Raw genomic sequence first — 19,251 nt, forward strand, 5'->3', positions numbered from 1 at the left:
AATCTAATTAAAGAAGCACTATTTTTTTCAATTAAACACTGTTGGGTGCTGTTCATTTGATTTTGATTACACACGTGAGCATTCAAACGTGTCATTTCTCAAGTTTAACCGAAACTGAAATACTGAAAGAAAAATCGACGAGCACGACAACCTCAAAATTTTAATGTCGAAGCTGAGCGTACAAGAACAAGCAGTGTTTTGATGCTGCACGTGAGTTTTTATTAAATGGTCAGCTGCATTCACGAGATTCAGGCAACTGAAGAGCCGCAAAGGAAAGGTTTATCTTTATATTTCATACCCTGTTGTGTTACGCAGCCACAAAGCTGGGCAAGCTTGCAAACAGGAAGAAATCTCTGCTGTCACATCGACACCGACGACGGCTGGTGGTGAGTCCTTTTAATTCTTCCGCCAGGCAGAGCTAACGTTAGCTAACAAGCTTGCCACAGACAATCCATTGTGACTTAAACAGCCGTGATTTAATACTGTGTTATTTCAATAGTGAAATGATTGATGCTCTGTTTTCACGTCTGTGCCGTCTTAAATCTGGAAACGAACATAGACATCTGGCCATTCTTTTTGTCGCTTGATTTGTTTTCCGGGCTAATCGGGGCGGAGGGCGGTTCGAGTTTTAGCCAATCAATGGCGCCTCTACGTAAAACCCCGCCCTCCGCGCTCGCTTACATTTATTTATCGAACCCACTTCCGGACTCCGACCAAACAAAAGGAGGCGCTTAAGGTAGTTTCCCTTCACGTCAAATAAACGAACATCAGCTGTAAATATTTGACATTTGCGCTCAAGAAAGAACATCCTGCGTATTCCCGACGTGCAACCTCCTACCCACAGCATGTCAATTCAACAACATGAGCAACGATGCTACTTTCACCTCCGGCAGTCCTAGCGCCACCTTAACAAACCGATGTCAACGTTCATGCAGGTTTTTTTTTGCATTGACGTCAACCGCATACAGCACAAAACAGAGGCTTTCTCCATATTTCGTATGCCTGAGTCAGAATATGGACAGATAGCTAGACACTGGTACCAATTTTAAACCAAACTGACTGCGACAGCCGCTGATTTATCTTCCATCACTTTGAGGAAGACACTACGCCCAAGGATAACCGCAACACAGCCACCGGTAAAGAAATGACACATCCATTCTCTCTACTGCTGCTGCTGCTGCAGCTGATAGCTGCTGTTATTCAAAATAGATGGAGTGGGGGTGGGGGTTTCTTCAAAGCACATAAGGAGGCTTTATGAATAGAAACATCCTTGTGTCCAAAAGAGATTGCAATGCAACATTTGTGTATCCAACAAGATTGTGCATGTTTGTCAAGAAGCCTCAGAGTCTTTGAGTGGATGTCAGCCAAGGTTTTGAGCCAACAAGAGGGGAGAGAATATTTTAAGAGACAACCTGGGATGAATAGGACAAGTGCTTTACTCTGTTAGTTTTAACTGTGACAACTGTGCTTTCACTTTTGCTCAACCTCCTGAGTATCCATGTCTCAATTTGCAGCATTGTCTGTAGTTATTCCCTTGGGCATGACAGCAGATTGTTCCCTCATAGAGGACCATGGCTGGTGTGTTTTTGTCGTCCATTGTGTTTTGGAAAATGGGACCCGAAGCTAGACGCCAGGCAGCTGTGGTGACATTTGAGATGGTCCTCAAAGGGGAAAGGGGAGAGTGTTTAGTTGAAAGAGTGCCTCTGAACAGATGACAACATAATTAGGATGTATTTATTCTCATTGAATTGTGTGTTTGGCTGGAGAAACTCAACTTTATTGAAATGTAGTTGTTGAGTTGAGCGTTGCATTACTTCAAACTGATCATGTTCTTCATTGATGAGGTTGTTTGTTGTAAATAAGCTTTTTATCATCACAAAATGCTCTCTTTCTATATACTAACATAAATGTTTTCTTTAAAATGAAAAGCATCACTAGAGGGCTTTTAGATATATTTTAAACAGTGCATCATGTTGAAGCTCTCCATCAGAGGAGTTCAGAGTACCTGGCTAAACACTTTTCAAACCACTTGGCAACGCTTGTAAGGCATCACAGCTTCAAATTCAGTTTATTTGAGTAAAATTTTTCTCTCCCTGAGGTCCTTTTTAGGCCTGTGATGTTTCCAATTTCGTTCTAGTCTCGTTTTAGTCATCCAGTAGTTTGCCTTAGTGCATCCTAAATATTCACCAGACAGCCACTTATAAGATGCCGCGTGTTTATGGTTATGCAACGTTGTGAAGTGTGTTCTCCATCTGAGAGCAGGGCAGATGAGTACAAAGGAAAAGGCTAACTCTGGCTGCATCCTCCTGTCCTCCCACCCTGCCTACCCGAGGCTGCAGCTAGGGGGTTTCACTGCTAATTCTGGTGCAAATAAGCTTGCTAGTCAGGAGTCCACCAAATGAGAAGCATGCATTGATTTGATCCAGCTCAAGTCATAATTTCCATCTCTCGACCCTGTATTGTCATAACGTGATTTAATCAGTCGTGACACTGAATGTCAAATAATCAGGCCAGTTAACCTACCAAACGTTGTAACTGAACTCAGATTTCTGTCATGCTGGTAGGCTTCTTGTCATAGCTGTCAGGATTGGTACTATAACAGTAAAGATACAATAATTGCTCGGGACACCTGTCATAACACCTGCCTCCCAGCAGATCAGCAAGGCTTGTGCAGGTGAGAACATTGTATAAGTTAATGACATAGGTATTAACTGATAGGAAAATGCTTTTGTGCATGTTTCAGTTGCCCAGAGTGCGGCCCAGGCAAGAGCCCGCGACCGCCACATCAGGCACCATGATGGAGGGGGGCATGCAGCTGCTCAACCGTGATGGCCACAGCATCTCGCACAACTCAAAGCGCCACTACCACGACTCCTTCGTGTCCATGAACAGGATGCGACAGCGTGGCCTGCTGTGTGACATTGTGCTTCATGTCTCCAACAAAGAAATCAAGGCGCACAAAGTGGTGCTGGCATCCTGCAGCCCCTACTTTCACGCCATGTTTACCAGTAAGTTCAGTCCACGTCGTCCAACACACCTCCTGTTTTTGCCTTGGGCTTATATCCCTGAAGCCCAGCATGTTGCATGCCTCAGAAATTTTCAGCTCCGACTTCAAACTGTGCATCATTTTGCTCTGTTGCTCAGAGCTTGATAACAAAACAATTCGCGTGTACAGTGAACACTACCTCATCCTTTCAGCATCATCACTTCCTTCCCTCTCTTCCTGTCTGGGGCACAGGTGGTCAGATGAGGTGTGTGTGTGTCTCACATTTCCTCTGGATACTAAACCTTTGTGAGTGTACAATGTGTCTCCAGACAGTCAGTTGTCTGGCTTTGAGACTCAGCTGTTAGGCCTCCTCTCGTCTGGCCCAGTCACTAATTGGCCCATTTTAACAGAATCTGGGGATCTTTCATGATCATCCAAACAGCAAAACCACAGCTCTCCAGCTGATGTTGTATTTGTGATTTCTTCTTACTACAAGAGACAGAGAAACATAAAAAATTGATAAATATTTGACTGATGATTTGGAACCTCCCGACAGAGTTCTGCAAGAACACTCATGTTGGGTAAGTGTGCATTGATTCAATAATTTCAGAAACTTCCATACCTTTATTAAACAAACAGCAACAGATGAACTTTTCACATTTGGCAGCGGTACTGTATATAGTAGGAGCTACCATGTTTCAGCATGATGGAACAGGGAGGTGATAGGTGCATTCCAGATAAACTGCGTTCGCCTGGGAGGTGGACAAGATCAGGCTGCAGCAGCAGGGGATGGTTAAAAAGAAAAAGCTGCAGTCAAGTCTGACTGCGTCCAAAAACCCTCAAAGGATCTACAGAAAGTCAGAAATATTTTACATTCTATTAGATCCATCTATAGGCTACCTGTAGTTTGCAAACCACATTATAAGCTTTATTTTTATTATTGTTATTATAGTTATTATGGACCACACAATATTTTAACAGATTAGACCGTCATTGCCCAACATGAGAGGTATAGCCTACAGTTAAGCTTTAAATAAAAAAGTAACACAGAAAATTGGTATTTTTGCCCTGATCTCGTCAAGGGATCGTTGCCCACGTGTTCAAGACGTTAGAGTGAGTCAGAATCAAGTCTTGCACAATATTGTGCAGCGATCACCAGTGATCAGTTCTGCACAGACCTGGCTCATCTTGAACTGGCCTAATAATATCAGTTAGAGTTTTAATGGTTATAACTCAGGAAAAATATAATCGCTCTCGTTGCACATGCAGATGAGATGTCCGAGAGTCGTCAGACCCATGTGACCCTTCATGACATCGACCCTCAGGCTTTGGAGCAGCTGGTCCAGTATGCCTACACAGCAGAGATTGTGGTTGGGGAAGGCAACGTGCAGGTATGGTAGAGGATTTCAGATCTAAAGACAAGATTGTAAAATGAGACTTTTAATTTGACTCCCATGTATCAAAGCGTTAACAGTGAATTTCCACCTGTAACTGCATTCATTCTAGACATTGCTCCCAGCAGCGAGCCTGCTGCAACTCAACGGGGTGCGGGACGCCTGCTGTAAGTTTCTCCTCAGCCAGCTGGACCCCTCCAACTGCCTCGGCATCCGAGGGTTCGCTGACACACACTCCTGCAGCGATCTGCTCAAGTCTGCACATAAGTATGTCCTGCAGCATTTTGTGGAGGTGTCCAAGACAGAAGAGTTCATGCTGCTGCCACTGAAACAGGTGAGGGTGATGTTTTTTTGTCTCCTGCTGTGTCCTCTGCCAACTGCAGCTTTTTAAAGGAAGCACTTTTAATGGTGGCATATTTATAGTGGGAAACTGTGGTCTGCAGATCTGTGTACTGGTAAGTGCTTCCTCAGTCAGTAATACTGGTACTTTGCTTACAATGAAATCTGGCAGCATTGTTATGGTCAGTCAGCAAGGACAACATGGGTACAAAGGTAGAATGCTTTTTCATTGTGAAAGCCACAGCCCACTGAACAAAAACATTTCCTGCTCCTGTTTACTTGAAGACAAGTGGTGGGAGTCGTATTTATTTAAAATGTTATCTATTTTAAATTCATGAAAGACAATTTTTGACTCATGTGTTCCCATCTTGCTGCTCACTTCACTTCAGTGGCCCAACTGGAGTAATCCATCCAGTTAACTGTAAGTATGCCAAAGAAAACATCAAAGATAAACACAAAGCAACACAAAGCAAGGGTTCCCACGCTTTCATTTATCTGTGGTGGCACGGCATGATTGAAATATCTGCCACCACATTTTGAATTTCAATTTTTGGAGTCGGACTGTCATTAGGAGTCTACTATTAGAATATATGTATACAAGGTACAAGGTAGATTTATTTATTTAAAAAAACACTCGCAGAGTGCATCATGTATGCGTTCACGGACCCACAAAAACATCCATATTTAGAAAGGGGACACAAAGAGCAAAAAAAAAAACAAAACAGAAAGCTTGCTAACACCCCCCAAGCTACCCCCACACATTGATAGTAATGCTACACAATAATACTAAAGCAATCTTAATTAAGTTGCTGCATATTGTTTATCACAGGCCGCTGCACAGTGGTGCAGTGCTTAGCCCCTCACAGCAAGAGGATTCTGGGTTCTTCAGGCCATCTTAGGCCCCTCTCTTTGGAGCTTGCATGATGGTTAATTGTTGACCTCTAAATTCCCGCACGTGATTGATTGTCTGTCTCAATGGGTCAGCCCTGTGATCGTTTGGCGACCTGTCCAGGGTGTACCTCACCCAGTGTCAGCTAGGATCTTCTCTTGCCCCACTGTGATCCAGAATAGCGGTTATAGATAATGGATGAGTGGCTGGATATTGTTTACCACCTTTTCTTCACTAATAGAGAAGTAGCTGCAAGCCAGTCGCAGTGTTTCTAACATTCATCAGGAAGACCTCTCTTCTTTCTTGGCTAGCTGCATCAATCACTGTCCCTTGTGGTTTTATCATTACGCTGTTCTGCCATGGACTACTTTATCTGGCACGTCAACTTAGCCAAACTATCACTTATTCATCAGCTGGGCTCAGCAGTGGCAACGCTGTGGTTCCTGTCCTAGAAGTGGTAATTAGGCAAAGCCAGTGACCTTTTCCACAGCTGCCATACTGTTTATAGAGCTAACAGCAGTGCTTCCATTTCTGTGGTATCAAGAACAGTTTGAACATTTTACTCTGACCATTTCAGCCAAGATTTTTGGAAATTTAGGTAAAATTTGAGTTTGATAATTCAGTGATAGCCATCAAGCAGGGCTGCTGTAGATGAAGGGTTGCTAGTTTGATTCCCAGGCAGGCGAGATAAACAGCTAAAGTGCCATTTAGCAAGGCATACGACACAAACTACTCCATGAGAACCGCTCAGCAGCCAACAGGTCAGACTGTGGATGCACTAACAGCTTCTTAGTGTGAATGTGTGTTGCCAGTTAAGTTAAGGTTAAAGAAACAATGAAGGCACGGCCTCTTATCTGAACTTCAACAAAAAGTTGGTCCCACCAACCAAAATCAGCATGTGAGTGGGACCTTCTATCACTGCAAAATTAATTTAAAAGTCTGATGTAAAGGGAGTCGCGTTTGTTGTTACAGGAGTCAAACAGGAAAATGGTTTCAGGTCTGAGCATCAAAACACCATTGTGCTAGTTGTTCATGTGAATATTCCTGAAGGTAGTACTTAAATTTTCCATATACTTGACGTTAAAATGCACAGTTAATAAACTCTGTTATTTTGGTAATGTTCGAACCTTTGTAATCTTTAATTGCTTCTTAAGTTTTTGCTTTTTTATCAGCCTCTCAACATCAGACTGCATCTACAGGCACAGCAGGTGATACATATCTCGAGTCAGGTGTTGAAGTTCGTGTTGATGTCTCAATAATGGAAAGAACTGCATCATCTCTGATATGGGATGGCGTCTCTTTCACACAGACGTCTTATTGAGCCTTGCCAAGTGACAATGAATTGAAGCTGTGATTAAAACAAGTAACAAACAGCTGCCAGCATCATTTTCCTATTATCTTAGTAGAGAGTAGAACACTTCACTCCATCTGTCTGTGGCTTTCAAAGCCCTCAGTCTGATACTGCAATAGGAGTGTGTGGGCGCTGTCCATTAAAACAGTGAAAGTTAATCAGCATAAAGACAGATTTTAAATAAACAATTTTCTTTCCTTTGTTTCTCTTTTTCTGTTTCTATTTTTGTTCGGCTCACCGTCCCATTCTGTCTGCAGCTGTTCTGTGCCATAAATCTGCGTCAGATCATGATTTATGTACTGGCTGCACTAAAGGAATCACAGAGGTGTGAAATATGCCCCATATTTCCGTCCGTGTTCTGTGAAGGAAGTGACGAGGCATGGCAGGGTGGTGACTTGTCAGCTTTGGTGATGCTTCACTGATGTAGCATTACATGCAGAACATTATGAAGACAACATAGCATGGGTGTTTCCTAATTACTGTGTGTGGTGTATTATATCATCCTAAAAATCTTTACACAGCCAAAACCCCTTTTAACTCTCAAATCACTCATTCTTGCTGCTCTACTACAAAGACGTTCACCCCAATTGTCTCCACACACTTGCAAACGTTTAGGTAAATGTGATGCAGTGTGCACATGCAGAGGTAAGGGAAACTGCAGGGCGGGGCAGTAGCAGAACCAGTGGCACTATTTCTCTGTGTGACTGAGGATTAGTGCAGCTTGTTCCTGGGAGGCTGCTAACTGTTGCCCTGATCTGGCCGGGCAAGACAGCTGCAGCAGCTGGCTGCTCTGGCCCCACCCAGCCCTGCCAGCTTTGGGTTCATCTGGGAACACTGCCAGCCAGCCACTCAGACTGCAGCACTCGCTGTGCCACACACGCACGCACGCACGCACGCACGCACGCACGCACGCACACACACACACACACACACACACACTTACTGACCTTAATATAACACACAGGCATTTATGTGTGAATGTTAAAATGGTTCCTGACATGATTTTGTTTCACTTTATTTTGAATTAAGTGATGCTATTTGATAAAACAAAATGCGCTGCCCAACCCTTTAAAATATCAGTCTGGATCCAGTACAACAAATCGAAGGAGAGAGGAGAGAGGAGGTAGGAAGAGAGCCAACAATTCAGCAGTCAAAGTCAGGTACAACATGCAGGAACTAACACTGTCTGTGACCAACGCAATTCATTTCCTGTGTGTTGCCATGCTTGATCAGGAAGCTTTTAATGTCACTGCACTCCTCTGATGGACACAGTAGAATTAATGGCACTGTGAGTTTGGATTTGAGGATGTTGCTCTTAAATGATAATAAATGTCTCTGCCTGTCTGGTTTGTCTTGTCCATCCAGGTTCTGGATTTGATCTCCAGTGACAATCTCAACGTGCCATCTGAAGAGGAAGTGTACCGCGCTGTGTTGAGCTGGGTCAAACATGATATAGATGGACGCAGGCAACATGTACCTTGGGTAGGACTTTCTTATCTTATTTCACAACACACAATGTATATTAATTCGACTATACTCTATGAAAAAAAACCCACCTCCATCACATTTTTTCCATTCCCCTTTCCTAACCGTAACTCTCCACCCACCATTTCTGTGCCCCCTCTAGCTGATGAAGTGTGTGCGGTTGCCACTGCTGAGGCGAGACTTCCTGATGAGTAACGTGGATACAGAGCTGCTGGTGCGGCACCACTCGGAGTGCAAGGACCTCCTGATCGAGGCTCTCAAGTATCACCTGATGCCTGAGCAGAGGGGAGTCCTCAGCAACAGCAGGACGCGCCCACGACGCTGTGAAGGCGCCAGCCCTGTGCTCTTCGCCGTTGGTCAGTGTGCCCCTGAAGGTACCCACTAGGGTACACTTAGGCCACACTTTAGATTAACTTTAGCTTCTGACGTCACTGCAAACATCAGCATTTTAACAGCTTGGAGATAAAAATACTGATATAATTCTATGGGACAAGATATTGTAATGTATAGCGCTGTCATCTAATAGTTTAAACGTCTTCCAAGTCTCAAACTGCAGTAAAGTGAAACATTTGTTTGAACTCTTGTGACTGTTAAAGCTGAAATTAACAAGGGAATAAACACTTCCCTGATTATTACTTTATCCAGATATGTATTGGTTTTGTTGTCATTTGGAAATCATATTATTCTCCTTCAGCTTAGTTCAATTTGGAGCCATAAGTCAAGGGTGTCCATACTTTTTTAAATGGGGGCCAGATAAGATACATTGAAAATACCTGGGGGCCAGCTGCTTCTTGCATCATGTAGGTTACCAAAAAAAAATCCCATACAAATGAGACAAACAACTGTTTCGTCTTGCAGTGAAAAAGAATTTGCCATGGACTTTTCACTTATGTCCTGTAGGACTGTAGATTTGCTGTAAGGTGATATATTGTGGTATTTAAAAAAAATAATTTCAAGGAAAACTGTCATAAAAACCACTCTAGCATATGCATAAAATTTGAGTAGAAAAAGTTTACCTTTTTTAAGCAATTAGAACAGTAGGATCTTTATTTATCACAGCTCAGGTAACATGCTAGTTGTACTGTATGTTGTGAGGTTGGAATGGTAGAGTCATATGACTGAAGATAGATTACAGCACTGCTATCTAGCAGTCGGGGTATTAAATTGTATTTATTCTTATAAACACTGTGTCACAAAACAAAAATTGTAATATTCAAGTGCATATTTTCTTACACCCCTACTCTGCTCCCTAGCAGGAAATATCTGCTGTTAGGTTATGTTTTGTTTGCATTTTCCTTGTCTGTTTATTAAAACACATATGTTCCGTATTTGTAATTCCTTTTTAGTACATGTCTACAAACTGCATGATAGTCCTGCCATCATGAGGAGAACGAAAAAATGCAGAATGATCTGGCTTTATTAACCAATAATGCGTGGGGCCGCATAATATATTTTACATATCAAGCCGAGGGGCCGTTTTGGCCCCCGGGCCGGACTATAGACATGCCTGCCATAAATTAACTACAATGAGTAAACTTGGGTCTCAAGTCATTCAGCCAAATTCCTCTAATTTTGGCATGCATTTGCCAAAACCGCTATGTTCCTCATTATATTGGATTTTCATGTTTACTTTTACTGCTCATCGTCAAAGCTTTTTTTTCCCCCCACATTGTGTTTATGTGTGCTTGCAGGTGGTGGCAGCCTGTTCGCCATTCATGGAGACTGCGAGGCATATGACACGAGGACTGATCGCTGGCACATGGTGGCGTCCATGTCTACTCGGCGGGCACGGGTTGGCGTGGCAGCCATTGGGAACAGACTTTATGCTGTTGGCGGGTAAGTGATGAGAACTATAGTGTTTACCTTTCAACCAAAACTAGTTAACCCACCATCTCTTCTCTTACTTAAATATTACACATTACAACTTCACCTGACTTCTCTAAAGGGGAAGCGTTGGCAGGTGGAAAGTGTGGATGATTTACATGTAAAATGATCCTAAGTCGTGGATATGCAAAATCTAACAGCTTGGTCGTTGTGCTCCTGATAAGCTGTTGAGGGCTGTCCTCAAAGCAAAATGCCTCTTTAACGTGACTCTTTTTCCATTGCATTCGTAGAGATAACTTCAGGCAACAAGATTCCCCTTCAAAATCATCAAAAAGCCTTCTCTGATTAATTTACATCAACGTCTCCTCAGGTATGATGGCACCTCAGACCTCGCAACTGTTGAGTCCTACGACCCCATCACTAATTCCTGGCAGCCAGAGGTTTCCATGGGCACGCGGCGGAGCTGTTTGGGAGTAGCTGTTCTGCATGGCCTGCTGTACGCTGCTGGAGGTTATGATGGAGCTTCCTGCCTCAATAGGTACACACAGACTAACTGTTTGGTTATGAGTGTTGAACATCTTGATAATTTACTTTTGCAGCATTATTGTATTCAGTACAAGTAAGTCTTTTTCTACTCGTCCAGTGCAGAGCGTTACGACCCTCTGACCAGTACATGGACCTCGATTGCTGCCATGAGCACCCGTAGGAGATATGTCCGAGTAGCAACTCTGGGTAGGAACTTGCCAGAAAACACAATATCATGAGCATGCTGTTCTACTGTTTGTTTATGTTTCACCACCTGCATCTGAATATCTGAAATCAAGAGGGAGTCGCCACCTTGGTATTTGACTGCTAATATTTACATTCTTACGGATTACTCCCTTTTCCCTTCCAGATGGCAGCTTGTATGCGGTGGGAGGTTATGACAGCTCCTCACATCTCGCAACAGTGGAGAAATATGACCCCCAGGTAAACTGCACGCTGTTAAATGTATCATCAAAGTAATGTGTTTGTTGCCAAGATAAACTGAATGTGGAGACAAAACTGTTCACCACAGATGTATCCATTATCATGTGACCAATGCTGAGTCTCTTGATGTATTAAACAGAGCAACACATGGACAGCCATTGCCAACATGCTGAGTCGGCGCAGCAGTGCTGGGGTCGCCGTGCTGGACGGCATGCTGTATGTTGCAGGAGGCAACGACGGCACAAGCTGCCTGAACTCTGTGGAACGGTTCAACCCCAAGGCCAACACCTGGGAGGGAGTGGCCCCCATGAACATACGCAGGTTAGTCTACACCCAGAATTCATACTCGTGTAAAACAGAAAGGGGCGGTCTAGGGGCCAGGTAAAAAATCAGTAAAAGATCTGTGTAGATTCACAAATAAAAGTGTGTGTAATCACCGCCCTGCAACCAACACAACCACTCAGCTTCATGCAAATGAATGCGCAATGATGTCACCAATATGCAAATGAGCCTATGGTGCATTTGCACCTAGACCATAAGGAAAATCCTGAAGAACAACACCGCATAGGACAAATACGCTCTCTATTACTTTTTGTAAAATCACAAGTAGAGATGCTGTTTACTAAGTTTAAATACTAGAAAAGAAAATGGAAAATGTGCAGGCCCCATTTCTTTCTTTTTCGTTTTTTTTTTATTAAGGTTTTTATTTAATCTTTTGTAAATAAATAGACACTGTTATTATCTTTAGTTGTACAACATCCAAAGGCCTGACTTAATTAACATCTGTCCATATGACATTTCCTTTTTTTGTAATACATCTCAGACAGTTAAAGATAAACCAAAATAAAGTAAAATTAAATGTATTAATATAAAATGCTTGTAGCAGTCTGATAGAATTAGTGAAAAAAAAAGTTAAGAATGTTCCTTTAAGTTACCATAACAACAAATTCTCAGAGGCACAACATATCGTACCCTTTTCTTCCAGAGCTGTACAAAAATGTCCATCCTTAGGTACAAAGAGAAAGTACCCTTTTCCATAATGTAAATCTCCATTGTCACATCTATCCACCTGTTTATGTTAGGACCAACATGCATCATCCTTCTTCTTTGGGGATGTAGCCTAAATACATTACTTTGAAGTCTAATGGTATATGCTTATTAAAAAGGGTTTGTATTATTGTCTGTATTTCTTTCCAGCAATTTTGTATCTTTTGGATCTCCCTGAATATATGGCAGTGGTTTGCAGATTGACAGCCTACAGCCGTAGTTTTCCTCCAGCCTTGAAAACTACTATTGTCATAGTGTGCTGTCATAAGAGGAGTAATTTTCCATGCATGGGATTAAGCGCCTTTCCATTAAAATATTCATATATCTAAATATAATATACATATAATATAATATAATATCTTGCCATTTTTCATCTGTTATCGACAAATCTCCTTCCTTCTCCCATCTGCCCTTTATATATTTTGTGGAAAAAGCTTTCAGACTGTGAGGAGACTTAAATTCGAGAGATGACCTCTTTTGTAATGCCTCGTTTAAATGCATTTATAAATAGCTAGATGAATGATTTACTGGTTTCTCTGGCATTTTTCTTTTTAACTTTTTGGTGGTAGTAATTCCTTAATTGAAGGTATATACAAAAATCTTTGTTTTCTAATGAAATTTGAAAAGGACATAAACTGATCTTTCCGAGCACTTCCACACATGTGACATTTTATGTCACAGCTACACTGCTACATTACTCATTCCAAGACGCATATCAACGACTGTACGAGAGAGAGAAAGAGAAAGAGAAAGAGAGAGAGAGAGAAAGAGAGAGAGAGAGAGAGAGAGGGAGAGAGAGATGGGACAGGAGATGACATTATGACAAAGGACCTGGGATGGATCCAGGGAAGGTAATTAAATGAGACACACCTTCGCCAACTGAGCCATCAGCCATCAGTTTCAACCCACAGTAGTGAAATGCACTGACCTTAAATGCACTAAACATTTTTGTTCATTTCTGTCCAGCTTTTATCCTTTTCATGCTTCTTAACAACCATGTGACACCTTGGTGTGGGAGGGGGGGTGCGCACTCGTGTGTTTATTAAAAACACTGCGGTACCCACAGTTTTGCCTTAAACTAAGTAGAAGATAAAATCTCTTTTGAAAAGTTACAGAACAAAGCTGTCTGTATGGAGCTTGTCAAAAGGATGCCCCTGCTGCGATTACTTTGCTCTGCGGAAAATCTTTACTCTTCAAGGCGTAGGATTTGGGGCATTTGGATGTCTTCCTTACTGCCTAAACCTTCTTACGGCATAAACATCAAATGACCTATTTTCCACAACAGTCAGCTCTTTCTTATTTCTCAGAAGACGAAACTTGTCCTGTGGGTGATTATCAAAGCAGGCGTGCATGCACACACTTAGAGCATTGTATTGATGTAAGATCAGCATCGGGGAGGGAGATTTGGAGATGTAGCAGTCTTGGATTTGAGGACACATCAGCAGATTCACGTGTTCCCCTGGCCCCTAGACATACACACACACACACACACACACAGACATACTTTGTTGTGTGTGAGTCAGTATACTGTAGGAGCAGGGAAACCTGACAACAGTCGACTGTGCAGCCCCATGAATAACCCATGTGTTAATCAGCTGTGTGGCTTTGAGTGCTTTTCTTATCCAGTTGCTGAGAGACTCCATTTACACAGTCCAAAACATCATGCTGTATTTACCACTAATCCATCACTCTCCTCAACAATTTGACACTTGCGCCAATGTGGAAATATAGAATAACTGACTTGGCCAAAATAATCTCACTATATATTGACAATGACTTTTTATGCCTTTGCACTGTCAACAACCACAACTAGAGGAGTTATGTTTCTGGGTTCTCTGTCAGTCCTACTTTTGTAAAGCCAATACCTCAGAAATGTCTTGAGGGGATTTCTTGAAAATTGGCACAAACATCCAACCGATTAGATTATGGTAGTCAAAGGTCACTGTGACCTCACAAAACATGTTTTTAGCCATAAGTCAAGAATTTATACTACTTATGATGAAATTTCACACAAATGTCTAATAGGATAAAATAATGAAGTGATGACATTTTATGTCCAAAAGATCAAAGGTCAACTATACCGTATCATCATAATGTTTTCTGGCCATTATTCAATGTCATATTTTAGGAACAGAAGGGAAGACATTTGTTCAGATACTAAAGTGGTGACACTAATCTTGGTTGTACACCTTAAAACGGTGCTGACTGTAGATCAGGGTTTCCCACACATTCATTTATTTGTGGCCACATCCACCGCCAAGAATTGATTTTATATTTTTTGAGCTGGACCATTATTAGGAGGACTATTGTAATATGTATACCATCCAGTTATTGATTGCACAACACTCTTTAAGTGCAGAGCGTACTCTTAGCACAGATGAAGCAGTAGAACGACAGGCACAGTGAAATGAAACTTAACTGCTGGTCTGCATGTCGGCAGCCGCTACTCCTCTCATCCATTGATTTGATGAGTTTTGACCGGATTGACAAATTAATAATCATCCCTGGTACTAAAACTCCTAAAATTGCTACCCAGGGGGAAAAAAACTCACGACAAGTCCTGGCTACACTGCATTCACAAACCCACAAAAAAGTCCACACACAATGATAAAAGGAGGGACACACAAGATTATAAAAAGGGCGTTTGCAGACCCCCCTGCCCATGAGAAAATCTCTAAGTCTTAGACAGACATGGATGTAAACTACAATTTGACTGGTTGGCGGAGGCACACAAAATGCTAGTTGGTATTCTAGTTTTGACTTAATCCTCTTTGATGGCAGAGAGTCTCTTTATATCGTCCCAACAAGCCATTCATTTTTCCACTGGTCTACTGTTAGGATTTCTGGTGAATAGTGAATAGTTATTGGCACGTCTGGTTTCCTCAGACTGTGGACCACTGTGTTCACCATTACTTACTGTGATATTAATTAGAATCAATAAATATCTCAGTTGCTGTCCCATCTGTACATCTCAGAATCTCATTTGTCAAATTTCACTTTTTCTGGGGCAATCATTGATACTGTTGCAATGGGCTTACATTTTGTGAATGTAATGCAAAGCCCACACTGCATCTATTGTAAATTAACAAGTGTTGGCTTCCGCTGACACTGTGATAAGTCTAGTTGGCTAGATTAAACAGAATGCATACAGTTTAATATTTATTCCCGATAAGAGCTACAATAAATGATACTTGTGTGACAAACCACAAAATATGGCGTTACAATAGATTTGGAATTTATATACAGAATTAAATTTTTTTCTCGTTCCCAGGAGCACCCATGACCTGGTGGCTATGGATGGCTGGTTATACGCAGTGGGAGGTAACGATGGCAGCTCCAGTCTCAACTCCATCGAGAAGTACAACCCGCGCAGCAACAAATGGGTCGCGGCCTCCTGCATGTTCACGCGGCGCAGCAGTGTTGGTGTGGCTGTGTTGGAGCTGCTGAACTTCCCACCACCCTCCTCACCCACTCTCTCGGTTTCCTCCACCAGCCTTTGACACGAGGTCACCGCTTGGCTGAGCTCAGCCTCTGCTGCTACAGCCCAGACTGGCTCTGGGAAGAAACGTAACTGCTCGGTTTGAGACAGGGAGGAGGAGGACTGCAGTGGACAGGTAAATAGACAGAGAAAGAGGGAAGGTATGGATAAGGCCATCCAGAATTAGTGGCACTCTTGGTAAAGATTAGCCAATCATAGTTTAAAAAATACATAAAATTCATGAACTTAAATTGAATGATAAGCAATTTAAAAAAGTGCATTGCCCTGTAATCTCAAAAGACACACACAACTATTAATTTTCATGCAATGTCAAGTTTTTTTTCTTTTTTTTAAGGTCAAACCCATCTGGCTACCCTTTAAAAAGTTTGCCATTATTTCGGGACTGCACTTTTATCTGGTCTAGATGCCTGAAACCTGAAACTCCACTGTACAGCTCCAGCATACAGATACCAGCTCCCACTCTCTTTAAGAGAACAAAGATGTTCCCAGATGTTGTAAACGTTGCCCGATCTCTCCTTGAGCTCCACTTTTTATCCCACCACTCCGGTGTTTGACACACTTGTCGTGAAATGTGGTGGACACTTAATTTTGTCATGTGAAATGTAAATGTTTTTGGTTTGATGTCGTCCTCTGCAAGATTTTTCTTTTGATGTCAGGATTTTTTGCAATAATGTACAAAAAAAAGAGAACCTGTCTGAATGATTTTACTTTTGGAATGTAGCTTTTTACTGAGTGTGCCATGCATGTTTACGTATCGGCATTGACTCCCAACAGGAGGATAAAATGTTGTAGTGCTGCTATGCCACACTAGGTGGCAGTTAGAGGCAATGTTATAAACCCTTCCAACACTGCAATTCAGCATGGACACTGGAAACATAGAGATGTTAGGCCCTCAGAACTGTATTGAGTTTGAAACTTTTTTATAAACACAGAGAAAAATTGTGTTGAACTATATGTATTTATAAAAATGTATAAATTCTAATATATTCTGTTTTAAAGATGCTTAGAGAAGGACACAGAGCAGACCAATGCCTATTTAAGAGCGTTTTTACTATATTTATTTAACTGTGTTATGCGCATATCGTCAATGGAGATGACAGAGAGAATGTCCAAGTGCGAGAGAGACAGTTCCTGGTTAAGAGGACTGATTGTTGCATTTGATATGCAGCATTTCATTTACATTTCTTAATGTTTCTTCACTGCCACAAGCATGATCTCACCTGAAACTGTACTTTATGTCCGCTACATTTGTGCAAAAGGCTTAGCTGCTTGAATAAGCTATTGACCAGACCATGAAAGGACTATATATTGTCTTTAATCCTATTGAGTGGACAGGGAGCTGGATATAATCTGTGGACACTTGATGGTTCAAAATAATACTTTAACAGTTTACCTACTGTACATCAACACTTGACACTAATGAGTAATGCTGTTGACACTTGGTGCTGTCATATTTCCCTCCATTCATAATCAAGTCAATTGTTATTACCTCATTGTTGAAATGGATCCAACTCTATTGCAACTAGAAACAACTGTATAATTAACTACAAATATACTGGCTATATAGCGTGTGGTGGGTGACTTAAGAATGTCAGCACTGAACTTGGTTGTCTAAAATAAATTGATTACTTTGAGTCTTCTTGACTCAGCTAATACCCGGGTTTAGTTCTGTTCATGTGTAGCGCAGTGATACTATTCCAAACTTCTGAGAAGTTGCCTTTTTTTCCTCCTTTTTTTGTTGAAGGATTTCGTTGACCCTGTTGTGTTTACCTAAAGCTTACTTTTCATTTGTTAGTGTGGACCCAGTAGAATAGGGGCTGTGATGTTCTTATGGAGATGCTGTTATTCTGTAAAGTCCGTGTGAGTCAGGGCCACACAAAACCACATAAGACTCTGGCCTCGATTCTGCTGATTGAACTGTAAATACAAAAGTTGCTTAACTTAAATCCATTTGTGCAATTTTAATGTAACTGTAGCTTTTTTAAGTTTGTGTTCAATGTGGTGATAATTGTTTATTTATGTTTGTTATTTATGAGGAACTTTAAAATATTGAATTTTGCACTATTGCGAAATGGAGCAATACAATGTAAAAAATAAAATAAAGATGTTTTCAGATGTGATAACTGGCTGGACGAGTTTAAACACATGCACATACACTGGGCAGGAAAAAAAATATTACAAAAATATCCTGCAGGTTTTATTGCTGCATTTGCAAAAGCGTCTCACTACAGGTCATTCTGGATCAGAGAAGAAGCTAATCGCAGAATGAAAACACATACAGACAAGCAAGCACACATAAGGTTGTGTTTGTAGCACTGTCTGTTACTAGGCTCACTCTACACTGTTGCTTGGTACCTTCCCAGCATACTCCTCTTTCATAGTGATCTAAGCAGACAGCTGAACACTCTCACTTTACCCTTCTTGACCTCAGTCACATGGCATTCACACCTGTGGCTGCCTCTGCACACACTCAAACCTATCAACTACCACGCTACTCAAACATAGAAACAGAGGCCAAATATACACAATAAGGGTTTACAAAAATAGTCATGCACTCGAGTATTGCAATATTATGTTTTGTGATACCGTTTTGATTCACAAACAGGCTGAATTGATCGTAGGCAAATATTTGTGGCAGCAGTTCATTTTGTGTTGGGTTTAAACCACCAGCTGCTAGATCCTTCAGTGCTGTAATTTATCTTCAGCCATTTGACTCTTCCACTCCAACGTAACATATTGCGAGTATGTTACAGGAACTGTAATAAGCACAAATGTGGATCCCACTTTTCCACTGCGTGAAAAAGTAAACTTTTTTATAAAATTAAATTTTAAAAAAATAGTAATATATCACCTTGCTTACACTATTGCACTATATCGGTATCGCTATATCACTATATATACTTAATCGTAATCCTTTTATTGTGATATGCATCATATTGCCAGATTTTTGCCAATCCACAGCCCTAATACACACTTTTTAGGACAACATGAAACACATCTATGCATGTGTGTTTGAGGCTTTGCTATACTTGTGGTATTTAACTGCAGAAATAAAAACGTATTGCCGAGTAAATTTGCAGAAACTGAAAAGTTGAGGTAAGAAACTGGTAACGGTCTCCTTCATGAAATCAATTAAGTGCATCGACAAACATCTTTATTTCCATTACAAGCATTATTATACTGCCAGTGGATCGCAAAGGTGGTTAATATTCAAGCTTGACTCTGGGGGATTTTTATTTTTCCACAAGACCCTTTCAAAACAAACCTCAGGATACAAACTGATTAGAAATTGTATTTCGCTAAGATTTGTATTCTCATCAGATGACCACAGTGTAAGAAAAAATGTGCAACTCTGCAACTATATCTCCTAATTATGGTGCACATTGTAGCCCTGATTTCTTCTGGCATTTTTGCTCACTAGGAACAACAGTGGTTTGTTTTCCCGCTTGAGACGCGGGATGGGCGCGC

At 41.5% G+C, this 19,251-nt stretch overlaps 1 protein-coding gene and 1 long non-coding RNA gene across 7 annotated transcripts in view; one reads left to right on the forward strand and one right to left on the reverse strand.

The window, feature by feature from the left end:
• The first annotated feature begins 109 nt into the window (after positions 1-109).
• Positions 110-17,900, forward strand: klhl17 (kelch-like family member 17). Of its 5 annotated transcripts, none has more exons than XM_088082246.1 (12): positions 110-386; positions 2,744-3,008; positions 4,256-4,377; positions 4,493-4,714; positions 8,325-8,441; positions 8,587-8,818; positions 10,136-10,280; positions 10,639-10,806; positions 10,912-11,000; positions 11,164-11,237; positions 11,377-11,558; positions 15,556-17,900. In XM_088082246.1, exons 2-12 carry the CDS (start codon positions 2,795-2,797, stop codon positions 15,782-15,784), a joined length of 1,794 nt encoding a protein of 597 aa, XP_087938372.1. In that variant the 5' UTR covers positions 110-386; positions 2,744-2,794; the 3' UTR covers positions 15,785-17,900. The 5 variants fall into 5 exon arrangements, 4 of the variants coding, with proteins under 4 accessions (XP_087938372.1, XP_087938371.1, XP_042347099.1 ...); XM_088082245.1 differs by lacking the exon at positions 110-386 and adding an exon at positions 754-1,136; XM_042491165.2 differs by lacking the exon at positions 110-386 and adding an exon at positions 756-1,136 and having other exon boundaries at positions 8,587-8,800.
• LOC148188739 (uncharacterized) overlaps positions 15,747-19,251 on the reverse strand; it is a 95,695-nt gene continuing 92,190 nt past the window's right edge. For both annotated transcript variants that reach the window (XR_015777523.1, XR_015777522.1), the window contains exon 4: positions 15,747-15,885. This is a non-coding gene — a long non-coding RNA (uncharacterized LOC148188739). The remainder of the gene's footprint in view (positions 15,886-19,251) is intronic.

The sequence above is a fragment of the Plectropomus leopardus genome, chromosome 9 (assembly GCF_026936395.1).
Source record: "Plectropomus leopardus strain MGB_pleo_1.0 chromosome 9, ASM2693639v1, whole genome shotgun sequence".
Classification (NCBI taxonomy): domain Eukaryota; kingdom Metazoa; phylum Chordata; class Actinopteri; order Perciformes; family Serranidae; genus Plectropomus; species Plectropomus leopardus.